At 35.0% G+C, this 24,749-nt stretch overlaps 1 protein-coding gene across 1 annotated transcript in view; it reads left to right on the forward strand.

Moving 5' to 3' along the window:
• Positions 1 to 22,164, forward strand: part of LOC149556195 (U11/U12 small nuclear ribonucleoprotein 25 kDa protein-like) — a 51,879-nt gene extending 29,715 nt beyond the window's left edge. The window contains exons 4-5 of the mRNA XM_089830326.1: positions 13,475 to 13,563; positions 21,585 to 22,164. Of these exons, the coding sequence (XP_089686452.1) occupies positions 13,475 to 13,563; positions 21,585 to 21,735 (240 nt within the window). The 3' untranslated portion in view covers positions 21,736 to 22,164. The remainder of the gene's footprint in view (positions 1 to 13,474; positions 13,564 to 21,584) is intronic.
• The last annotated feature ends 2,585 nt before the right edge of the window (positions 22,165 to 24,749 follow it).

A 24,749-nucleotide genomic window follows, 5' to 3' on the forward strand; every position in this document is an offset into this window, starting at 1 on the left:
ATTTGATATGTCACGAATGGCATTGGCTTGCAGATTCCTTGGCTCAGGACGTCTTACCTGGATCACCTCTTATAGGGGATTTGAATTACCGGAATGCTGTCTCTGGCCCTTGTTATCTTCATTGGTAGCTAGTAGGGAAAACTTGTTCGTAGTTTTCACAGCATATTGTGTTTTCTGAAAATCTCGAGATCCTTCAAAGACCTGCTCTGCTTTTTTCGAACGACTGTCGAATTTTGCCATTTTTGATAACTTGTAATAATTATTTGGGTATAGACACACATAATAGATCTATAGGTACAAGTTATTTAATTTCAGTTTCTCACACAGCTAACATATTTAACACTCCCTCTTTGCAAGAGGGACATTAGAAAAAAAAAAAACAACTTACACAATAAGGTGTTATCATCATAGTGTTTGGTAAGGTTAAACCCAAGAATCAAAACACAATGGATTTTCATGGTGTCCGGCAAAATCCGGCCCAAAGAACCATGAAGGTTATCAATGTGTCTGGCAAGATCCGGCCCGAAGAACAAGGAGTTTAACTTCAATCGTTTTTGTTTGAAGACAGATCAACTATAAATAAAGTCATCACTTTATAATAGGATCAGAACACAAGAAAGGTTGTCACCTTTCACAACACAAGCTTGCAAGAAATTTTTTTATATTCATGAATATGATAGTTTAATAAATGCATTTACAACAATTTCATACCAAGTTTACCTTTGAAGTATACAATTTTCAACTTCACAAGAGGCTTGGTAAAAATATCAGCATTTTGCTCATTTGTACTGAAGTAGCTTAATTTAATAATATCTCTGCCAACCATATCTCTTATATAGTGATAAGGAGTCTTGATATGCTTCGATTGATTGTGGAAAACTGGATTTGCAGAAAGTTTGATACAACTCTGATTATCGCAATGAATCACTGTAGGATTTAGAGGTTTTCCAAATAACCCAAATAGGAGTTTCCTTAGCCAAACTGCTTCATGTGCTCCCATGGAGGCAGCGACATACTTAGCTTCAATAGAACTTAAGGCGACAACTAGTTGTATTCTACTGAACCAAGATATCATTGCTGACCCAAGACTGAAACAACAACTTGTAGTGCTTTTACGATTTGAGGAGCAACCTGCCCAATCTAAGTCAGTATACCCTTCAAGATTTATTTCAACATTTTAATACTTTAAACCGAAACCAATAGTTCGTCGTAAGTATCTCAAGATGTGTTTGGCAGTAATTAAGTGAATCTTCTTTGGTTTGCACATGAAATGACTCAAGACATTGGTAGCATAGCATATGTCTGGTCTGGTATTTACAAGATACATAAGAGATCCAATAATCTGTTTGAAGAGAGTAGGATCGATGTCCTCAGAGTTTATGGCTTCTTCTGTTAGCTTGTGCAAGTTTGTTTCCATCAGAGTAGATAACGGCTTACTATCCATCATTCCGAATCTAGTTAGCATATCTTGAGTATACTTCCCTTGATGTAAGAAGATGGAGTCCTTTTTTTGATTAACTTCTAGTCCCAAGAAGTAGTGTAGTAACCCTAGATCTTTCATCTCAAATTCGACTATGAGGTCTTGTTTGCATTTTTCAATCAATTTATCATCTCTTGTTATAAGTAAATCATCAACATATAGAACAAGTACTAGCATCTCATCCTTTGAGGTTTTGAAGTATATGTTTGAGTTGGCTTCATTCTTTGAGTATCCAAGTTTGGATAGATAGTTGTCTATCCTTTCATTCCAAGCTCGAGGGGCTTGTTTGAGACCATAGAGTGCTTTCTTGAGTTTACGTACATACAACTTTTTATCTTTCACAGTGAACCCTTCAGGTTGCTTTATGTAGACTTCTTCACTAATGATCCCATTTAGGAATGCAGTTTTTACATTCATCTGATGAATCTTCCATCCTTTGGATGCTACAATTGCAATGATTGTTCTTAAGTATAACGGGCTACCGGAGCAAAAGTTTCTTCATGGTCAATGCTTGCTTTCTGAGAAAACCCTCGAGCAACGAATCTAGCTTTGTGTTTTTCAATACTTCCATCTGCAGTGTATTTGATTTTATATAACTATTTTGAAGATACAACTGATTTGTCTTTAGGTCTAGGTACAATATCCCAAACATCATTTTGAAGTATGGAATTGTATTCTTCCACCATGGCATCTTTCCACTCTAGTGAGTTTAGAGCTTCTTCAGTTGTAGATGGTTCAGTTTTATTTAGCTCAGTTATCAAGGCAGTGTAACATGATCAATTTCAAGTTCTCTTCCTTTCTTTTGAGATCTCATCTGGTTCTACATTATTTTCTTCAATCATCTTCCCTGCCCATAATGATCTTTTCTTCCCTTTAGTAATTTCCTCATTAGCTATAATTGATTCTCTTCCTTCAGATGTGTTATCCCCCTGAGTCTCAGTTTGTCTAGATCCTTCATCATCTAAGTTTGATTCATCTTCTATGCCGGTTGAAAGTTTAAGGCAGAGTGTTCTTCAAAAATTACATCTCTACTTATTTCAACTGATCTTTGTCCGGGAATATAAATTCTATAATCCTTGAAATTTTCATTGTATCCTATAAATATACCTCTCTTTCCAAAAGGTTCGAGTTAAATCCTTTTTTCTTTGGGTATGTGCATGTAGATTGGACATCCGAATATTTTGAGATGACTTAAATCTGGTTTAGTCCTTGAGAAAACTTCTTTTGGTGTGGTATTTTTTAGAATTGAATGTGGACATTTGTTTTGAATGTGTATTGCAGTCGTAGAGGCTTCTGCCCAAAATGAAGCATGCATATTTTGATCATGTAACATAGCTTTTGTGGCTTCAATGATGGTTCTATTTTTTCTTTCTGCGACTCCATTTTGTTGATGATTATAAGGTATTGTATACTCCCTCTTAATCCCAATAGAATTGCAAAAACTTTTGAAGATTTCATATGTATATTCACCTCCATTGTCTGATCTTAATGTTTTAATCCTTTTATTGGTTTGATTTTCTACTAAGGCTTTGAAGGTTTTGAATTTTGATAGTACTTCATTAGATTCTTTGACTTTCAAAAAATAGATCCAAGTCTTCCTACAGAAGTCATCAATGAAAGATATATAATAAAGGAATCCCCCTAGAGATGGTGTGGGAATGGGTCCACATACGTCTGAGTGGACTAGTTCCAAAACTGATTTTGACTTGTGTTCACTAGAGGGAAATGGTCTTTTTATGATTTTCCCTAGAGCACATCCTTTACAAGTTCCTATATGGGTTGAGTCTAGTTTAGGGGTTCCAGAAGTGATCTTTTCTAAATTTGGAAGTGAGCTGAACCCAATATGCCCAAGTCGTCTATGCCATAATTCATTAATATTTGATGTTTCATGACTAAGGGCTTGCTTTTGAATATTACTTAATCTATATAATGTTCCAAATCTTGACCCTATGATAATGACTCTTTTCATATTTGAGTTATTAGGCCAGTATAGTACTTTGTCTTTGTTGAAGGTAACTTGATATCCATCATCGGTTAGACTTGAGATTGAAATGAGATTTCTCTTTATACCTCGTACAAATAAGACATCTTTGAGATTAAGTGTAGCTCCATTTTTTAATTTGATAGAACAAGTCCCAATGCCTTTGACAGGATAGGTGGAGTTGTCTCCAATTGTGACTCCTTCAGTAATATAAGTTCCAAATGTATCAAACATATTTTTGAATCTAGATATGTGATGAGATGCACCACTGTCTACAATCCAAGCTTCCTTATTTGAATTTACTTCACTTGAAAGTGCAAAATAGTATAGTTGATTATCATCTTCCTTTGTTTCAGCTAGGGAGGCTAGTATTTTTTCTCTATCTGGACAGTTTCCGAAGATGTGTCCCATCTTCTCACACTTGTAACACTTAACTTTGGAGTAATCATTATTTCTAAAATTCTTTTTCTTATTATCGAATTTCCTTTTATTGAATTTTCTCTTTCATTTATTTGAGACAGTATGAAGAGCTCGATTTTCTCCTTCTTGATTTGATGTGATTCCTTTGGAGATTAACCTTGACTCTTCTAATATGCATTCATTTTTTAGCTGATCAAAAGTAGGAATTGAAGGTCTACTTACCACTTGGATGAATGTATCCCAAGATATTGGTAGTCCTCTAAGAGCTATTAATGAGAGCTCTTGATCTTCTATTTTGTTTCCAATAGACGATAAGTGTTTCTTGGTTTCAGAAATTTTCTCGATGTAAGATTGAATAGAATCTCCTTTTACCATTTTAGTATTCAGTAGTTGAGTTTTTAAGGTGATCAATCTACTTGAGTTATTTATCTCAAATGTATTTTTTATGGTCATAAATACTTCATATGCACTTTTGATATCTGATATATAAGGAAGAATGTGATCCTTTACTGAATTGACAATAATGTTCCTTGCTTTATTGTTCCGCCTTTTCTAGGTGAGTCCTTCTGATTCATTTTGAGGTATTGGAATATCTTTTTCAATGAATGTTTCTAGTTTGAGTTCTTCAAGAATCGTAATAATACGAGTTTTCCAAGAGAAAAAGTTTGATGCACCTTCAAGTCTATCTTCCACTTTGGCATTGTTTGTCATTATGTCTTTCCCTTTTTAATTGAAATGAAATCTGAGATTTCTCTACGAATGTGGCTCTGATACCATGTAAAATTTGTATATATCTTCCTTTTTTGGTGTAAATCTCTATTTCTATATATGTAATGATATGAAGGACTTTGAATTTACCAAGTGATTAATATAAGAATAATTATATATATAGTGATATTTTGTTTACCAATGTATTAAAATAAAGTATTATGAATTGATACGCGATGGGAATAGAATCCGATTGCCTTGGTGATTGATCGGTCTATCCCATTGCATTCATATATATATATATATATGTTTGACATGGGTATTCATAAAGACATGTCCTATTTGAAACGCTGTCCTGTCAAAAGGTATGACTGTGAGAACAGTAAGAAGATGCGGGGCCGATAGACTGAATAAGGTCCTGATTAAAGCATTAACGCCAATTTCAACCAAACCTGATGCAAGGTAAAATGAAAGATAAATAAGTAGTTTATTACAAGGTTTTCAAAAATTGCTCAACTTATTTTGGTAGTATATATATATGTATAATATTATATAATTATATATATATATGTGTGTGTGTGTGTGTGTGTGTGATAATAATATATATATATATATATATATATATAATATTATATATATGTATATGATATATATACAATTAATGAACAATCATATAATACTGTAATAAAGTATAGACACACATAATAGATCTATAGGTACAAGTTATTTAATTTCAATTTCTCACACGGCTAACATATTTAACAGATTCCTCTCCTCTTCACCCATTTACTCTTGGCTCTACTGGCCTTGGGTGCATCCTACGAGATTGCTGATAATTATGAGATTCTTTTCAATCAGAATTGTTTGTGAGAGCCATTTGTAATTTAATCACAACTGGCAGATATCAATACCAAAAAAAAAGCAGAAGATACTTCAAGCCAAAGATACAACAGATTTTTCACAACATAAAAGTACTATTCATTAACATTGGCTGAGCATTCCTTTGCAAGGAATTATAGTAGTTCTATCGGTATGGGCATACATCCGATGCATATAAATAGGGACTTGTCATAACATAAAGAAAAGAGAGCAGAGCCCATGCTTCTCAAATACGAAATCGAGCTCAAGCTAATACTGCATTTGAATATAAAAAGGAGCTTTCTTGAATTGTAAAGCATTGCATACAATGCGAATAATTTGCAAAATGATACGTGACTTGAGAAAAGAGAGAAACAATGTAAATCTCTGATGCGGTAGCAACCACTGTGCACGTTATGGCTTCACCCGTGTGGCTCAATATGTAGTAATAGTGTGGTATTATTGGCTTCACCCAAGCGGCTCAGTATTGAGTAACAATATGGTATTATACTCCAGATATCAGACTAAGAGGAGGGTACTTAGTTCATAGATAAATCGTATACATAAATGAGAGAGAGAGAGAGAGAGAGTGCATGAGAATGCTCTCTCAACCGTGGTGGATAAAAATATAGCCTCCTACTGTGGTTACAAGAAGGAGCTCGATTATTAGTTACAAGAACTCCTTAAGTTCAAATTTTAAAAAAATAGATACCGATAAAAGGTGGCAACGCTCATGTTTTGGAATCATAATAAAGTATATAGTTTATATTTTCTCCATGATTTTAAGCAAATATATATATATATATATATATATATATATATATATATATATATATATATATATATATATATATATGCATGTACACATAAATATTATGTCATGCTATTGAATACGCATGTGTAATTTTGAGATTACGTATAATTTCTTTTATCATTATATTCTCTATAGATATGCACGCATATATTTATATATACATATAAGTGCAATTTATAGACATTATTAGAATATCATGGTGACATCATATATATATATATATATTTGTAAAGTTTATAATGTTGAGCACATCCACGAGGTAATAGTTCTTTTCATGATATTAAAGGTTTAATATTTCCCTTTATAGTATTTGACCATGTAGCTCATGACTGTCCAAGGTATACTCCGTTGCCTAGTCGTTAAATCCTTCATCAAGGTAGTTAGAGTCCATACTTGATGGTCTGATGATGGACTAAATTGGTGCCCCATTCCTTGAATCCCGTTTAGCAATGCTTTGCCCCCTTCGTTTGCTCTTGCAACCAAAATGCATATTCCATGATAATAACATGTTCCTCCATTTAAATAGAAATATCAATAAAACAAAATCGCTGATAACTGCCACAATGGCTACCCACCACTAACCTTTTTCTTAAACTATAAGCTTTCCATTTTGTCAAATAATAGAAATCACCTAACAAGTCATTTTCACATGAATCAATTCGGTAAATCAAAACTTCCATTTCACAAGATCATGATATCTAAGAGTATCTAAGTAACCATTTCAATGGCTATAACATTATTTTAAAAGATAAAAAACTTGGGATGTAACAAATATATTGGCTTGTAGAACCATTCTCATGCAGTCAAGGGTAGGGAGTCAACTAAATATTCGCATTTCCCTTGCAGCAACTCCTCTGAAAAATTCACCAAGACAATTATTTTCAAGACAAGATCAAGAGGCCAACATTGTGCTGGGAAACATAGAATATTAGGTATTCAATTTTAAACTTATTAAGCTATAAGTTGGTATTAGAATAATCTTTAATGCTCACTCTTGTAACTTATTGTAAATATTAGAATGTTTCTAATATTTAGGTGGTCTAGAATAGAATATTTCTATTCTATTCGATTCTCCTTTTGTATATATTGATTGTTTTGATCTCTGTTTAATATCAAGTATTTGTAACATGGTATCAGAGTCAATTTTTGAAATTATTTTGTGATCCTTGCTTTCTAAAAACCTTGAGATTTCAACTAGGATTTTTGTCTGAGGTCTTTGTGTCTAAGATTTTGACCAGTTTGCCCTAAAAATTGCGACTTCCAAACACGTTTTTCTGCAACTCTCGTCATTTGCAAAACGCGTGGAAATCGTGGACGATTATCTGCAACTCGCTATTTTTCTTTTTTGCTCCCATGTTCTGAAACTCGCATTTATGGCTAAGGAACTCACGTTTTTTTTGGTGTTGAAAATCACGGGTTTACCTTTGGTGAAAAATCACAGCTCATTTTTGGTTCTGGGCTCGTGACTCGTATTTACCTATGCTCTGCAACGGATTTTTGTGTTTGGTGCCGTTTTTGGGAGATCCGTGGCTCAGTTACAGACGGCTCTGGTTTTTAAAACTCGCGGCTTCCTTCCAACTCACGGCTTTGTGTTACAAAACGCCTGCATCTTCCACCGTTTAGAGGTCAAACTCAATGTTTTTGCACCGTCTCAGCCTGAAGTCGTGATCTGGGAAATAGATTTGGTTTTTTCAATCGACATTTTCTATTGTCTTTGACCTTCCATGGCCGCCGACTGAGTTTTGGCTTTGAAACCCTAATTTTTTGGGTCCGAATTTTTTTTGATTTTATATTTGTGGTGGGTTTTTCGAGATCTCAAATGGGTTGTCGTCAAATTTTTTTGGATGTCTCATTTTTTGCACTTAAATTTTCGAGCCAGCAGATGTGGATTCCGACAACATTTTATTTTTGGGTTTTTCGAGCTCTTTTCTGGGTACTCCAATTTTTCTGGGTCTTTCATTTTCTCACCTCGAAGTTTGTGCCATTTGAGCATCTGTATCAGCAAAATCAGAAGTTAGACTCAATTAAACAACAAGCCCATGCTGCCCAACACTCAGAGTAGAAAGAATCTATCTACCATGCCTTTATGGCAAGCATACCTGCAAATCATGTGAAATCTTCTGCCTGGTACATCGATTCTGGTGCCTCCCGACATTTCACTCATAGGCGTGATTGGTTTGTTGAATTCACTCCCTATTCTGACTCAGTAATCTTTGGAGGTGGCGAAGAATACAATATTGTCAGCAAGGGAAATATTCAAATTCAGTCTGGAGGAAGAAAACTCATGTTCCTCAATGTATGTTATGTTCCTGGCATGGAACATAATCTTCTGTCTGTTAGTCAAATTATGAAGCACTCTCCTCAGTTGGATGTCGTTTTCAGTGGAAATAAGTGTTCGATTATTGTTCGTGCTTCTCGCACTACCCTTGCTGTCGGTCTTGAGGATCAGGTATTAATAAACTTGTAGATTCAGGTGATTCTCTTGAGCATGCTTTCATTGCCGAATCATCCACTCTCAATAGTCTCTGGCATCAGCGATACGGTCATTTGAACATTCAGTATCTAGCACAACTTGCTCGGGATAATTTAGTCCATGGCCTACCTCATATTTAGACCCAGAACCATTGCGTTTGCGGAGCTTGTCAAGTAGGGAAGCAACATAGGACACCATTTAAGAATGGTGAATCATGGCGGGCATATAGAGTGCTCCAGCTGGTCCATGCTGATGTATGTGGTCCTATGAATACTCCTTCTATTACTGGGAACAGGTATTTTTTACTCTTTGTGGATGATTTCAGTCGCAAAATGTGGGTATATTTTCTTAAGCAAAAATCATATGCTTTTCCTATATTTCAGCAGTTTAAAGCTCTAGTAGAAAAAGAGTCTGGTTCCTCCACCTATACTCTTAAGACCGATAATGGGGGGGAATTCTCTTCTTCTTTCTCTGCCTTCTGTACTACTCATGGCATTAGACGTCAGTTCACCACACCTCACACCCCTTAGCAAAACGATTTTGTAGAGCGTTGAAACCGTACTATCACAGAAATGGCTAGGGCTATGCTAGAACATAGAAATGTTCCCAGAAAATATTGGGCAGAAGCAGTATCCACAGCTGTCTACCTCCTTAACCGGTCACCCGCCCTTGTAGTTAATCATAAGACTTCTGAGGAAGCCTGGTCTGGTCGCAAACCTAGGATCAACCATTTGAAAGTTTTTGGCTCTCTGGCATATGTATGGATTCCTGATGCCAAACGCACTAAGTTGGATTCCAAAAGCCAAAAACTTATGTTTATAGGATACAGTCACACACATAAGGCCTACAGACTGATTGACGTAAATACTGATCGTTTAATCTTCAGTCATGATGTTGTGTTTGATGAGGAACTCGGACCATTTCCGCTCTCTGACTACCCACTGCATTCCGAGATTCAATCTTTAGCAATCTCTGACTTGGGTTCTTCTATTTTATATGAGTCATCTGATGCTACTAATACACCACCTCAGCCACTTCCAGATAATACAGCTCCTGCTCCTGCTCCTCATCCAGCTATTCCGATTGCATCTGATATTGGCTCCTCGACTCTTCGACCAAAATGGTGGGCTCAAACGATTAGTGAGCTTCGTCCTAATGAACTCATTGAGGGTAGAACCTCCAGAAATAAGAGCATTCAACACAACACAGTTAATATAGCTCTTATGGCCAACATCCACAGTATCCCTGAGCCCTAGACATATGCAAAGGCCAAAGGAATTCCAGAATGGGAACAAGCAATGGATGCTGAGCTTCAGAGTCTTCAAAAGAACCACACTTGGGTTCTTTCAGATCTCCCTCTTGGGAAGAAACCCATTAGCTGTAAATGGATCTATAAGGTCAAGTACCATGCAGATGGTACCTTGGACAAATACAAAGCCAAACTTGTTGCTCGAGGATTCACCCAGCGCGAAGGCATTGACTATGAGGAGACATTTGCTCCGACAGCCAAGATGAGCACTATTCGCATTTTTTTTACCATTGCAGCTCAGTATGGTTGGAAAGTTCATCAGATGGATGTGAAGAGTGCCTTTCTCAATGGTGAATTACACAAAGAAGTCTACATGACATAGCCCCCAGGTTTTAAGGTTGCCGGTTCAGAACCAAAAGTATGTAGACTCCAGAAGGCCATCTATGGTCTTAAACAGGCTCCCAGGGCTTGGTACATAAAGATTGATCAGTACTTGGTTAATTAGGGATTGCAGCGTAGTCCGTCAGATAGTAATCTGTATATTAAACACTCTGGTAATGATATTCTTTTGCTTGTTGTCTATGTGGATGATCTGATCATTACTGGGAGTTTAGAACATTTGATTTCAGATATCAAACAGGATCTATGCAAGACTTTTGATATGATTGATCTTGGATTGCTTCATTATTGTTTAGGTATTGAGGTTTGGCAGACTGAAAACAGTATTTTTTGTCTCAGTCCAAGTATGCCAAAAATTTGCTTGACAGGTTTCGAATGCAGGATTGCAAACCTGCCTCCACTCCTATGGAGACTGGCTTGAAATTGTCCACACAATCTGATTCTCCTCCTGTAGATGAAACACTCTTCAAGAAGCTAGTAGGTAGTCTCATCTATCTCACTACTACTAGACCTGATCTCAGTTTTGCAGTCAGCTACATCTCACGGTTTATGACGAACCCCAAGACTGATCATTGGATTGCAACGAAACGTGTGTTACGCTATGTACATGGTACTACAGATTATGGTCTTCTTTACACAAGGAGTACTACTCCTCAGTTCAATGGATTCACCGATTCCGATTGGGCCGTCTCAGTTGATGACAGGAAATCTACATCTGGTTATGTGTTCAGTATCGGATTTGCAGCAGTTACCTAGACCAGTAAGAAGCAACAGGCACATGCACTCTCCTCTACAGAAGCAGAATATAGAGGAGCTGTCAAGGCAGCTTGTGAACCAGTTTGGCTCTGTCAGATGCTTGCAGATATGCATATTTCTCAAGCAGGTCCAACTTCTTTGTTTACAGAGAATCAGGCAGTACTCAAACTTGCCAAAAACCCAGTGTTTCATGAACGGACCAAGCACATCGAGCTTCATTGCCATTATACTCTATGTCCCTACCTCAGAGCAACCAGCAGATATTTTCACAAAATCCCTTGGTCCTGACAAGTTTGTTAAATTCAGGGGATCTATTGGTGTAGTAAATAGATTGAGCATTAAGGGGGGGTATTAGAATAATCTTTAATGCTCACTCTTGTAGCTTATTGTAAATATTAGAAAATATTTAGGTGTAGTCTAGAATAGAATGTTTCTATTCTATTCGATTCTCCTTTTGTATATATTGATCGTTTTGATCTCTGTTTAATATCAAGTATTTGTAACAGTTGGATCTGATTTAGAGGGATATTCAAGGACATATTGTACTAATTTATCATGGACACTAACCATCTCTTCAATACTTTAATTTGCAGATATAAGAAACTACCAATTAGATTTCAATCATTCTCAAACTTGCTGATTTTGCAGAAAAACAATGAATATGCTGATTTTGCTGATTTATTCATGAGGAAATATGCTAATTTTATTTCAAAGACAGAACATTATTATGTCAAACATTCACGGGAGAAATGGGGCAGAATCTTCTCTTACAAGACTGATCTAGAACATATCTACAACATTTCCAAGTGACACAAGATAGAAAACTAACATTGTGGAAACATCTACAAGAACTATGAATGAAATTGTACTCTCTAGCCTAACATTGTCTCTCTGATATGAGCTAAAACTGACCTTTGAGCTCCAAACCTACAGACAAACTCTTCAAGGGCTTTCTTCTACTTTTAACATTCAAGAAAAATATATGTGAAGCTAATCCAAACTTATTTTTTAATCCTTTTATCAATTTCTTCAGTGTGGTGAGAAGATTTTCAAAGAGTTTCCAAGCAAGACCAAGAGAGATAGGAGTCCCTTCATAAATGTGGCACCCAACTCCATTGTCAAGAGCCAATTTAGCTGTGGAACTCTAACACAATTCTTGAGTGGTACCATTCTTCTGTAGTCAAAGATGACATACAAGGATTCAAACAAGACTCCTACAATGTAGCAACCATGACATCCAACCTTTTCTCTTAATTGCAACTCTTCCTTCACATGGGTGCACCAATTGGGAATGAAGACATAGAAACAAGGGTGGCACATGCAATTTACAGCACCTCCCCAGATGAACTCTTCAGACTCTTCTCAAGTGCTTGGACTGCAAGTCAATGACATACGTGGCAAATGGAATCCCCTGCATGTCCAGAGCATCAAATTGAGAGGGAAATTGATCTATATTTGAATTTCCTTCGTTAGAGCTAACAAATAAAATAGAAACAAATATTTTCTTATGGTTGATGCTGATTGATCAAATTTTGAAGGCGCTCCTGCATCACATTATTTTCCCTTTCCTATACAACCACGTTACCTATCCAACAAATTTCCTACTCATCCACATTAAACTATTAACTAAAATGACAATTACTCATATAGGAAAGACACTTTTGTATCCCAAGGTTCACAATGGTCAACATGCCTTGGGTCAGAACTCAATAAACTTTCTTGTCTCACTTTTTTGTTTATCAACCAGCACATCTCTAGGTGGCAGCCTTTGTATTTCCTTAACCTCCTATTTCTAGAAGAGGGTATCTTCAGATGGGATAGCCTCTCAAATTGAAATTTTTATGCTGAGACTAATCTAGCTCTATAGAAGCAACTTTCATGCTTTTTTTTCCCATGTTCTTAATTGTTGAATATTTTGATCCTTTAAGTCTTTACTATTAGTATTTTTCAAGTAACTCTCTTTTTTCAATGTTTTTAATCTTGAATATTTAAATGATACTTTAAGTATATACCATTTTCAAGTATTGTACCCTGATATATAAGCTTAAGCAGGAAAACTGAGAAGTACAGAATCTTCTTTCTCTGAAAATTCTTTCAATTTCATTGTTGCCTTGGTATGATAAAATCCCACACTTAAAAAGATACCAACAATAATTTGGCATTTGTTATATCTGATGAAATTATCTGGAGACACTGTTTTCTTAAGGATGCATTTGTTTCAGCAATTGATTATTGATAGAAACTTGGTTTCTTAGATTAAGTATCTTTTTAAATTTGTAAACTTCAGTTGTTATAGGGTGGATCTAATCTTGTTCTTTTTGTTGCAATGGACACAGCTTTGTTTTGTAAGACATAATTCACCTGTGAAGGAAGGGGAGAAACTTTCTTCAAGAAAGCATGTCAAACTTCCACCATTCAGGAAAAGGTATGGTCTTGACACTTCATTTCTAGCTACACTTTAAAAAATTCATTGTCTCCTTAAATATATTATTAGTTAGAACTTACACTTTCTGCCAACTGCAGAATAGATTGTTACACCATTTCGTACCATTTTAGACTGTCACGATTTATGCCAAGTATAAAGTTAGTTAAAGTCACTACTCGCTGGGATATTAGGATGAAAAGAGTATCTTTTAGCAAATGTGAACGAATAAGCATATGTTGGTAAGTTTTGTTTGACATGTTTGTCAGGGTCTATTAATGAGCACACAAATAAATGGAAAAAGGCCATGTGCTGGATTAATTGTGTTTCCATTAATTGATGTGAATTATGTTAATGCTATCAGATTATTTGTGGTACCTGTCTTTTGTGTTTGTAATTTTTATTCCCTACTGGTCACTTTTTGTTTGATAATTTGCTCTGTTGATGCTGTAGTTGGATTTATTCTTTGTTACCAGAAACATAATTGTCTGGAGCTGCAGAGTTCTGAACTCTTTTCTTGAGAAAGTTTCTCTGGCCTGTATGATTCAGAGCTATTTCACCATGTATCACCAGACAATTCTATTAACAGCAATAAAAATTGATGTCAAACATTTATCAAATTTCATCTGCACATACCCAAAGGGTTCAACAACTTATTAATTCATTAGTATTCTCAGACAATACTGTATACAACCAGTATTACGATAATAGATAGTTTCTATTATCTCTGTTTAGTATCTAATGGTTATCTATTGTAATCTTCTGTAAATATTAGAATGTTTCTAATGTTCAGTTTTCTGTTTCTAGAATAGAATGTTTCTATTCTTTATGATTGTTTCTCAAGGAAACATCGTTTAGTCTCTTGTATAAATTGATCTCTTGATCATTGTTAATAACAAGCAAATATTTTCCAATTTCTTTGTAATATGTATCAGAGCAGTCAATATTGCAGTTTATCTTTTGAACCAATCAGCCACAGTGGCGGTCAAAGGTAAAACTCCGGAAGAGGCCTGGTTAGGTTGGAAGCCCTGAATCAATTATTACAAACCCACAAAAGAATACCACACAACTCTGCGAATTACAGAATCAGTCATTACAAACCCACAAAGAAATCCCACACAACTTTGCGAATTACAGAATCAGATTTTTTTTTCTCCATATTATCTTCTGGGTTTTACCGTTTTTCCTAAAAAACAAAAGCTTTGTATTGTTAGATTTTGATTGATTTTTCACCTTAAAAATCATGTTGAGTTTTGATTAATTTTTCATCTCAAAAATCATGTTGGGTTTTGATTGATTTTTCACCCCCAAAATCATGTTCTGTTCTTTCGATTTTCTCCTAAATATCATGGCTTTTTGCAGTTTGTTTTGGAGCATTATGCTCATCTGCAAAGTTTTGAAGCATTATCCAAAGTACCATCAACAATCTTCTCAACGAACATCCTCTACTCCAGATTCAGAAGGCTCTTGAAGGAACAACATTCAATGCAACTATTGCCAAAAGTTTCGTCACATGAAAGTAGAATGTCGGAAGCGCTTAATTGCTCTATCTAAGCAATTTGGTTTGCAACCCACAACGAATAGTGCGAAGCACCTTGAGCAAATAGAATTTGCCTTTTACGCTTTTTTGACAATTTCGTGTTCTGGATAGATTAACCATTAAGGGAGGGTATTACGATAATAGATAGTTTCTATTATCTCTATTTAGTATGTAATGGTTATCTATTGTAATCTTATGTAAATATTAGAATGTTTCTAATATTTAGTTTCCTGTTTCTAGAATAGAATGTTTCTATTCTTTATGGTTGTTTCTTAAGGAGACATCATTTAGTCTCTTGTATAAATTGATCTCTTGATCACTGTTAATAACAAGCAAATATTTTCCAATTACTTTGTAATAGCCAATAGGCATTCTTCCTTGTCTTTGACGGAAATCTTTGTCCTTTGTTTTGGAAAAACTGCCCCTCTTTATTCATGCAATGGCTTTTATAAGTTTTTATTTGTCTACTCCCCAGTTGTAGTAATCCTCACACACTCATTGCACCATACCCCCACTTAAACTACATTTTCTTGGAGTGTAATCGACCCCCATCCCTCTTGTGGTCTTTTTGGACTCCTCTATGTAGCATAGAGTTTCATAGTTCCTCGCACTTCTAACTAGACACTCCTCAAAAGGCAATGTATGGGTGTTTAACCCACCACCCCTCCTGTGGCTATCTTCTCTCTTTACCCACCCTAGCTCTTATCTCCTCCTCTTGTCTCCCACACAGTGTTGTTTTTTGCCGTCCAAAGGAAAAATCCCTGTGAAAGCCCATTGGTATTTTCTGTCTTACCTTCTTCTTGGCCGTTTTCCAATTGATGATGGCTTTTGGATGCTGGCAAAGGTTGTGGAATTTGGCTTATGCCTACCAATTTCATTTACTTGAACGTGTCTGGAGTTGTTTCGACAAATCCATTTTGTGCATACTCGGTAATCATTGCTGTCCACAAGACAACTGTTCTTGGAGGCATTTTGTCAAACAATTCACATGCCTTGTCTATGCTTCTACATTTTGCATACATGTCTGCAAGTGGATCCATTTTTCATGTACCCTTGCGATCTTACACTTTCCTTCCATTGGTTGTGATTTTGGATGTTTCCTCTAGTCTTGGTGCTACATGTAGAAGGAAATGATGTTTAGCAGTAGCTAGCATAGGCTTAGAGTTATAAAAAAACTTCATTATTCAAAATCTGCTTTATACAATTGGTTGATCGCGTGTTGTTGCAGCTTTGGGCATGCTAGTGTCAGTATATGAGCTGGAGCGAAACACTGAAAAGTGGAGAGAGAAAAAACAAAAACCAAAACAAATTAGAATTGAACAAATCAAACCAACAATATGATCACAGTTTGCCTGGGTGCTCCTGCACCACTGTAACAAATGGCCATCAAATTAGAAAAAAATAATAAATTGTTTATGTCCATTGTCCTTTAACCAATTGAACATCTATCAACAACAATTTTATGTTTTCATTTGGCACCATGAGCTCCCAATTGAGACAGATTTCTATTTAATCAGTCTTGTAGGGGGCGTACATAGATCTTCTGCCGTATACTAGATGATGTATGTGTCAACTCAATGATGTCATGTGGTGAAACTGAAGTATGGAATATTAAAAAGTAATTGGAAAATATTTGCTTGTTATTAACAGGGATCAAGAGATCAATTTAGACAAGAGACTGAACGATGTTTCCTTAAGAAACAATCGTAAAGAATAGAAACATTCTATTCTAGAAACAAAAAACTAAATATTAGAAACATTCTAATAATATTTGCAAAAGATTACAATAGATAACCATTAGATACTAAACAGAGAATAGAAACTATCTATTATCGTAATACCCTCCCTTAATGGTTAATCTATCTAGAGTATGAAGTTGTTAAAAAAATCTAAAGGTAGATTTTGTCTGCTCAAGGTGCTTTGCACTGTTTGCTGTGGGCTATGAACCAGATTGCTTAAATAGGGGAGTTAGACACTTCCGTCATTCAACCTTCATGTGACCAAACTTGTGGCAATAGTTGCATTGAATGTTCTTCTTCCAAGAGCCTTCTGAATCTAGAGTAGAGGATGTCTGCTAATGCTCCAAAACTTTGCAGATGAGTATAATGCTCCAAAACAAATTGCAAAAAAGCCATGACTTTAAGGAGAAAATTGAAAGAACCGAACATGATTTTTGGAGTGAAAAACCAATCAAAACCCAACATGATTTTTGAGGTGAAAACTAAATCAAAACTTGACATGATTTTTGAAATGAAAAATCAATCAAAACCCAACATGATTTTTGAGGTGAAAAATCAATTAAAACCCAACATAATTTTTGAGGTGAAAAATCAATCAAAACCTAATAGTACAAAGCTTTGTTTTTTAGGAAAAAGGGTAAAACCCAACAGATAATTTTTGAAGAAAAATTACAAACTCACAAAGGAATCCCACACAACTTTGCGAATTATAGTATCAGAAAATTTAAAGGGTAAATTTATAGAAATCCATAAAAAAATTTTTAGGGGAAAAAATATGAAAATCCACTAGAATTTTTAAAGGAGGCAAAATACAAGACTTTGCATGGTAAAGTAGCACATGCAAACAACATGCAAGTACATGCAACCTTAAAAAAGTAGAAACCCAAAAAGTTTGAAGGGTGACTTAGAAGAGAGCTCGAAAAACCTAGAAAGAATATGTTGTCAGTTTCTGGATCGGCTGGTTCAAAAATTGAGGCACCTAGAGAAACAGAGGAAAACCCAATTGAGATCTCAAAATGTCCACCAAGAATCTCTGAATATTTTTTTGATTTGGTAGATAAAATTAGGGTTTTGAACAAAAACGGTTGTATTGCAAAAAAAACTCACAAAAATGGCAAAATGCAGAAAAACAGACGGATCTGAACAAAAATGGGTTGCAAAACTGAACCAAAAGTTGACGGATTCACATCTCTCAGAACGGAAACCCTAGTCGGATTATAGAGAGAGTTGGAAACAAATATGCATGTAAAGAATTTTGAAAATAGAAGGCAAATAATTTCAACCAAGAAATTATAATTATATTAAAAAAAATTAAGAGTATTGACTTTGATACCATATTACGAAGTAATTGGAAAATATTTGCTTATTTTTAACAAAGATCAAGATATCAAATTCGAAAAAATTAAGAGTATTGGCTTTGATACTGTAATCACCTAAAAATGGTTATCTAGACCATAAACCCTTTTCTAGCATTTCTTGCTAATGTTACCAAGTGTTTGATCACAAACTTTCAAAAATAAGGTAAAATCAATTTATTTGATTTTAACCTATAGTTTGACCATCATATCCTAAACACATATTTGATTAAAATAATTTGCTCCCTTTTAATCCAAATATAATTCTCAAAAATCCATCCACACATTTCTTATTTCATAAATAAAAGAAATGCATTTTTGTCTACAAATGAGCTTTCTATTTTGACTAAATCATTTTGTCTACACATGAAGGTGTAATTTTCCATGTGTACAGCCTCCTATTTTGACAATATTTTTGCCTACACATGAAAGTGTAATTTTCGATGTGTTGAGAGCCTCCCATTTTGACAATGTTTTTGTCTACACATGAAGGTGTAATTTTCCATGTGTTGAGAGCCTCCCATTTTGACAAAACAAAATCATTTTCTACAAAAATGCATAATTTCTATGAGTGGAGCCTTTTATTTTGACTAAGGACATTTAATGTCAAAAATTAGGCAAGGATTATTCTCCACCCTTGATTAGCCATTTTTTGTCTTTTGATCTCAACCATCCAATTTTTTTTAAAAAGAGGGCTTTCTCCTCATATGAAAAACACACTCTTGAATATTGTTGTGCTGCAGGTTTTCTAACAGGTTTCTTGGAGCTTTGTGGAGAACTTCATTCCTTCATACCATAGCATTTTAGCTTAGATTCATATTTGCATGCTAGTCTAGTTTCCATTTTGCAATAATTCTATCTCACATAGCTTAATAGTTGGTTTGTAATACTCTCATCCATGCTTAGAGTAGTTGCACTTTGCATTCTCATCTTAGCTTAGTTTTCATCTTACATTGCATCATTGAGACATATTTGGTGAACATTTGCACTCTTGCATCTCGTCTCTAAAAGAACCTCCCATTGCATGGTTTACTAGCAAGAAGCACATTTCTAAGACTCAGCTGAGAGCTTGCATATTCAAATCCTAACTTCTTGTACTCCGTGGATAGGGAGCTCTAAGCCGGCATTTAAGCATCCCAATTTCATGGAACACCTTGGATAGAAGGGTTTAGAGTGTTACACAAAATATAGTGTATAGATACCATATTACAAAGTAATTGGAAAATATTTGCTTGTTATTAACAAGGATCAAGAGATCAAGTTATACAAGAGACTGAATAATGTTTCGTTAAGAAACAATCGTAAAGAATAGAAACATTCTATTCTAGAAACGGAAAACTAAATATTAGAAACATTCTAATATTTAGAAAAGATTACAATAGATAACCATTAGATACTAAACAGAGATAATAAAAATTATCTATTATCATAATATGAGGTTGTTGTCTAGTATGAACATTTTTTTGCTATTTATCAACTCTCATAGTATGAATTTGAAAATGAAGTTAATAAATTACTCTTTTTGATAATTTAAGAAGTAATTTAAGAGGGGATCTCACCCAAACCTGAGGCACAGACAAGGCCTGGTTGTTTGGCATGCATATCATGCACTTCAAGTTCCAAATTTGTGATCACAGATGTCGAGTGGGTGCACAAGGCCTGTGAGTGGTCATGGCCTAGGAGTGTTTTCAAGCTTTGTGATCAACCAAACTATCACCTCTCTCAACCAATGCACTATGTCCATAATTGCTGAATATGATGTTATTATCAGTGGTAATTGCTGAAGGCATGTGCCACTCACATATAGGGAAGTCATGCATCTGTGTTCATAAAATAAAAAAGCAACGGATATTTTTTTATATTTCAAAAGCAAGATAGACTTTATAATAGGATAATAAATCTAAAGTAATAATAAGATGAGGTGTTAAATTTTTTATTTAGGTCATGGTTAGGATTAGAGAATAAGTTAAGATTTCTATAGAAATTTTAAATATTGTTTTAGATAATAAAATCAACATGAAATTGAGATTATAGGATGACCAAAAATTAAAATAAGATTTTACTTGAGAAAAAGATATTGAATATTTTTTTGTTAATTAAAAAAGCTAGAGAATATGATAAGATTTTAAAGATTTTATGGTATGGTCAAGATAAGAGAATAATATAAGATTTCAATTACAGTTAGGGTCTAATTAGGGTTAGAATTATATATGACAGTCAGTGTTCAAAGTTGCAGTATAAGTAAATAAAAATAGGTGTATCTTTTACATAGATTTTTTCTAAATATAAGTATGCTAAAGCAATCAGATTTCCACTATCCATAAGAATGATGCTCTTGTTTCTGGATTCGACTGTCTAAGAATCTTTTAACATCAACATTTTGAATCACAATCTGGGATTCATCATCAGGATGCAAGAGAGTAGCAGGAAGAGAAAGATAACAAAAATCAGACCTAGGAAGCAATAAAATGAGAAAGGAAGGAGAGAGGAGGGCGTCAGCATGTAGAACAAGGGTTGATCAAGGAAGACCAAAGGACAAAGAAGAAAAGAATACTAAATAAATTAAAATAAATATAAATCCAAAAAATAACACACATCCACAGACTAATAGCATACCACACACACCTCAACGATATAAAAATGAACACAGTGAAAATACAAGAATAATCCCACACTCTCGTGCACATAGACACAGAAGAAGACAAACACATACAATATAAAAAGAACCACCACAGAAAACCAAATAAAACCGAAAATACAATACAAAAGCAACATAAATGCTCAAATAAAATAACACTAAATAGAAAAAACACAAAATATAACTAATTAGAAAAAAAATATGGAATCTTAATTTTAAAAACTAACGATAACAATGGAATAAGTATGCTAGCACAAATAAAATTGAATTATTTGTAATTTTATTTTTTTAGCGATATGATGATATTTAAAATTTAAATATTCTTCCAATGTATAAGAACCCACCCTGAATTCTTTTTCTCAAAAAACTTGAAGCCCTTGCTTCTCATTTCTAGTAATATAGATTAATGAAATATCAACATTCTAGTTTGTTTAAGAATTTCACTCATTTATTTTCAAATTTGCCATTTCTTTATAATCTGTACTATTTTTTGTTTTTGGACTTGAATAAAGCATTGTAAGCAATAGTTTTTGTGGGTGCAGTGTTCATGTGTCATGGTTGGGGCTCTCTGAAGTTTGCATATTGGGTTTTTCTTGATATTTACATATGCCAATGAACTGCACTTTTTAATTTAAGGTCTTTGATCCATGTTTTGATTTATTCACTATATTTAATGGAGAATTATTGAAAGCATAATGAAATTGCCTTTGAACAAATAATGGATACTATTAACATAATGGACTGCCTAACAGGTCTTCTGATAGGCCAAAAGTTCCCAGAGGTGGGACATTTACCCAAATTGAGGTCCAGTGGACACAAGCCTTAAAAACATGGCTCTCTTATTCAAAAGTCTGGATTACGCGTATGAAGCCAGATTGGAAGCATCTGCATATAAAACAATGATGTCAGGTGACTGAGTATGTTCGGTGAAGTAATTTGACTGGTACTCATTAAGGGTTGTTAAAAATCTACTCCAGTTCAGCCCAGGAATGCTTTTGGTAGGATGATCATATACATTTAAACCAGAGTGTCTTGTATTTAGCTTGATTGTCAAGTAATAAATTCACAAATTACAGGGTGTTTCACTTTATGGTAAAAAATGATTATATGTTCTAGGCAATTGTGAAGTTATTATGTGTTGTAAATTAGATGTACAGATATAGCTAGGATGGTTTGTCAGACACAGAAAAATTCATCGTGGATGCTAACATTGTCAAAGGTTTGTATCTTTATAGAGTTAATTACAGTTTGTTGGGGTTCTTGGGACTGCAACACAGATCTTATTTTTAAAATAGCTACTGATGAAAGGAATGTTGTTTAGTTTGTGCATAAGGTGTTTATTGATATGCGAGAAATAGCTACTGCTGAGAGGAATGTTCTCTATGGTTGGGTTGGTCTATTTTTTATCTTGATATGAAGAAGAGTGCTCCTGACAGTATGTTGATTCCAGTCTAGGGGCATCGATTTTCTTTGATTTCTTAAAAAGGAGTGCAAATATTGGCAACCATTTATCATCCTCGTATTGAGGGTCCATCATTGGGAAAAATGGAGTCATTTTGGTAAATTTAAATAATTGGAGGATAGGAATAGCTTATTTTGAGGATCAAGATTACTTGCAAGCAAAGTTTTAGGTAAGCCAAAAATTGATTTTGTGTTATGATTATAAGCAAATTAAATTCAGGATGACCTAAAATTGTATTTCCATCTTGTTGTGCTTCTGCTCAAGTGTCTTTTCAAACTAGTTTATTGAAGCTTCTTTTCTGCACGGGAAAACAATCTTTGGCCTATTAGACCTGAGCAAATAGTTTGGGTTGAGCCAAACCTCTTGTAGAATGTCAAAGGATTTTTTAATATTGTCTGAGAAATTTAGTTGAATTTTGATGGGGCTTTCAAAGGCAAAGCCTTAGACTGGTTATTTCTGAAGAGTTGTGGGAATTTTCTCTGTCAACTTGGGGTCTCAATCAATCATTTTGAGGTCTGAGTAGAATTATGCTAACCCATTAACATTAACTGTGAAGTTGCAACGCTTTGAACATTCTAACTATTATTTTCTGAAACCCACAACCCTAGCTGGTCTATCACTATCCTGTTTGTGGGTTTTTATTAATTTTTTAAATTTTCATCCCAATGTAGAGAAAATTGAAGGTAATCATGCTACTGAATGTTTTGCTCATTGGGGGTCTGTTAATGAAGGGGACATAGTAGAATTCAAGGAAAAGGGGATTGTAACTTCTAAGAGAAACTGTTATCTTTATTAAGGATCATATGAGACCCTCTGTAATGCCCAACTGTATTTGCTGTGCAATCTTTTTGATTCATATGAGATATGCCGAATTGAATGCCTTATCAGTAATTGTGTGATTTGTGCTGTGTTCGAAAGAGGATTGTTTTGCCATCAAGGTGAGATCCATTGCACTGAGCTTTCCGAAGAGGTTTGAGGAACTGTTTATATGATCATCGAGGTGTTTTAATGAGATTATGTACTGGCATTGTATTATTGACTATGCATTATGGTGCATATGTTGTGCTCATGTAGGTCAGTTTAGTGTTTCAACATTGTATTATTGCGAATTATGCATATTCTTTCTAGATCATGCTAGATACATATAATGTACCATAGATTTGGTGATATGATATCATGTTATAATTCGTATTATATTAGTTGGATTACTTGCTTCAGTGGATATTAGTGGAGATTCTAAAGTTAGGCCGGAGGTGTAATTACAGTGGCAGTGTGAGAGTGAAATGGCATGAGTCCGCTAATTAAAAAATGTTAAATAATTTTATAGTGGACTAATAAAAACATGTAACATGGTTTAAAAAGTGAAAATGTAGTCTTCCACGGATAGGTGGGCCCTTCACCTTGCCGACTGAATGTTGTCTGTGGCATCTGTCTCATTTGCCCCTGCTATGGTTGTGACTGAGCATGCTGCAGTGCTTTCTAGGCTTCTGCTACGGTCCTCTCTGGGGTTGGTGTCAGAGAATGTTGGGACTGCTGAGTGCGCTTATTTCTTGCATTTTGCAGATGGTCTTCCTCGTGGAGTTCCTCCCCCTGTTGTTGGTGAAAAGAGCTATGCTTGGGCTGTTAAATGTGCTCCTTTAAAGGTGAAATCATGTCCCATTTCATGTGCTAAGACTTCCTCTTTGGTGTTTTGTGGTCCGGAAATGGTGGATAATGTTGATTTCTACCAATGATGTGGTCTGGTTTGTAGATTTGTTGGTTTCTAGCCATCCCCTCTATATCTGCACAATTGAGTTTCAGAGCCTTGGAAACAAATCATGTCTCGTACCAGATTTGATTTTGAGCAAGTTATGGTGGGGGGTAATCACTCCCTCTCAGCCATACCCCAAACTGTCTCTTAACTCTCTCACTGGACTGCTTAGTGTGTGCAGAGTGTGGGTTTGTCTCGTAAGTCATTTTTGGGAAATTCTTGCTTTGAAGCCATAGACAATTCTGTTGATGAGTCTATTATTAAGGTGTGTCAATCTACTTGTGTCCGCATTTTGGTCAACCTATGACATTTCCACCACTCTTTTCGGTGATGTAGTTTTCATGGTCAGGGATAAGCCATGGACCCAATTGCTAGATTTTGAGGGCCTTCCCTTTAGATGTAGGCGATGCTTTTCTACTAGTCATTTGGCCATTGACTATTCTCTTCCACGATGTAAGGGTGACACTTTGTGGAAGGATGCAAATGATGAACATTTGACTATTTTGGCTGTTGATGCATGATGCAGAGATAAATTCAACGGAATCAAAAACAAAAGGAACCAACACTAGAAAGAGATAGATAACAATATTCTTCTAATTGATTCATCAAATGAATAGTATTTGCAATTGCTCTCCTACAGATTTCTTCTCCCCGTAACTTCGTATTCAAAAACTTCTATCCAGAGCAACTTCACTCAAAAAAAAC

This window comes from Cupressus sempervirens, chromosome 5 (genome assembly GCF_028749045.1).
Source record: "Cupressus sempervirens isolate cs-2001-9-10 chromosome 5, ASM2874904v1, whole genome shotgun sequence".
In the NCBI taxonomy this organism is placed as follows: Eukaryota; Viridiplantae; Streptophyta; class Pinopsida; order Cupressales; family Cupressaceae; genus Cupressus; species Cupressus sempervirens.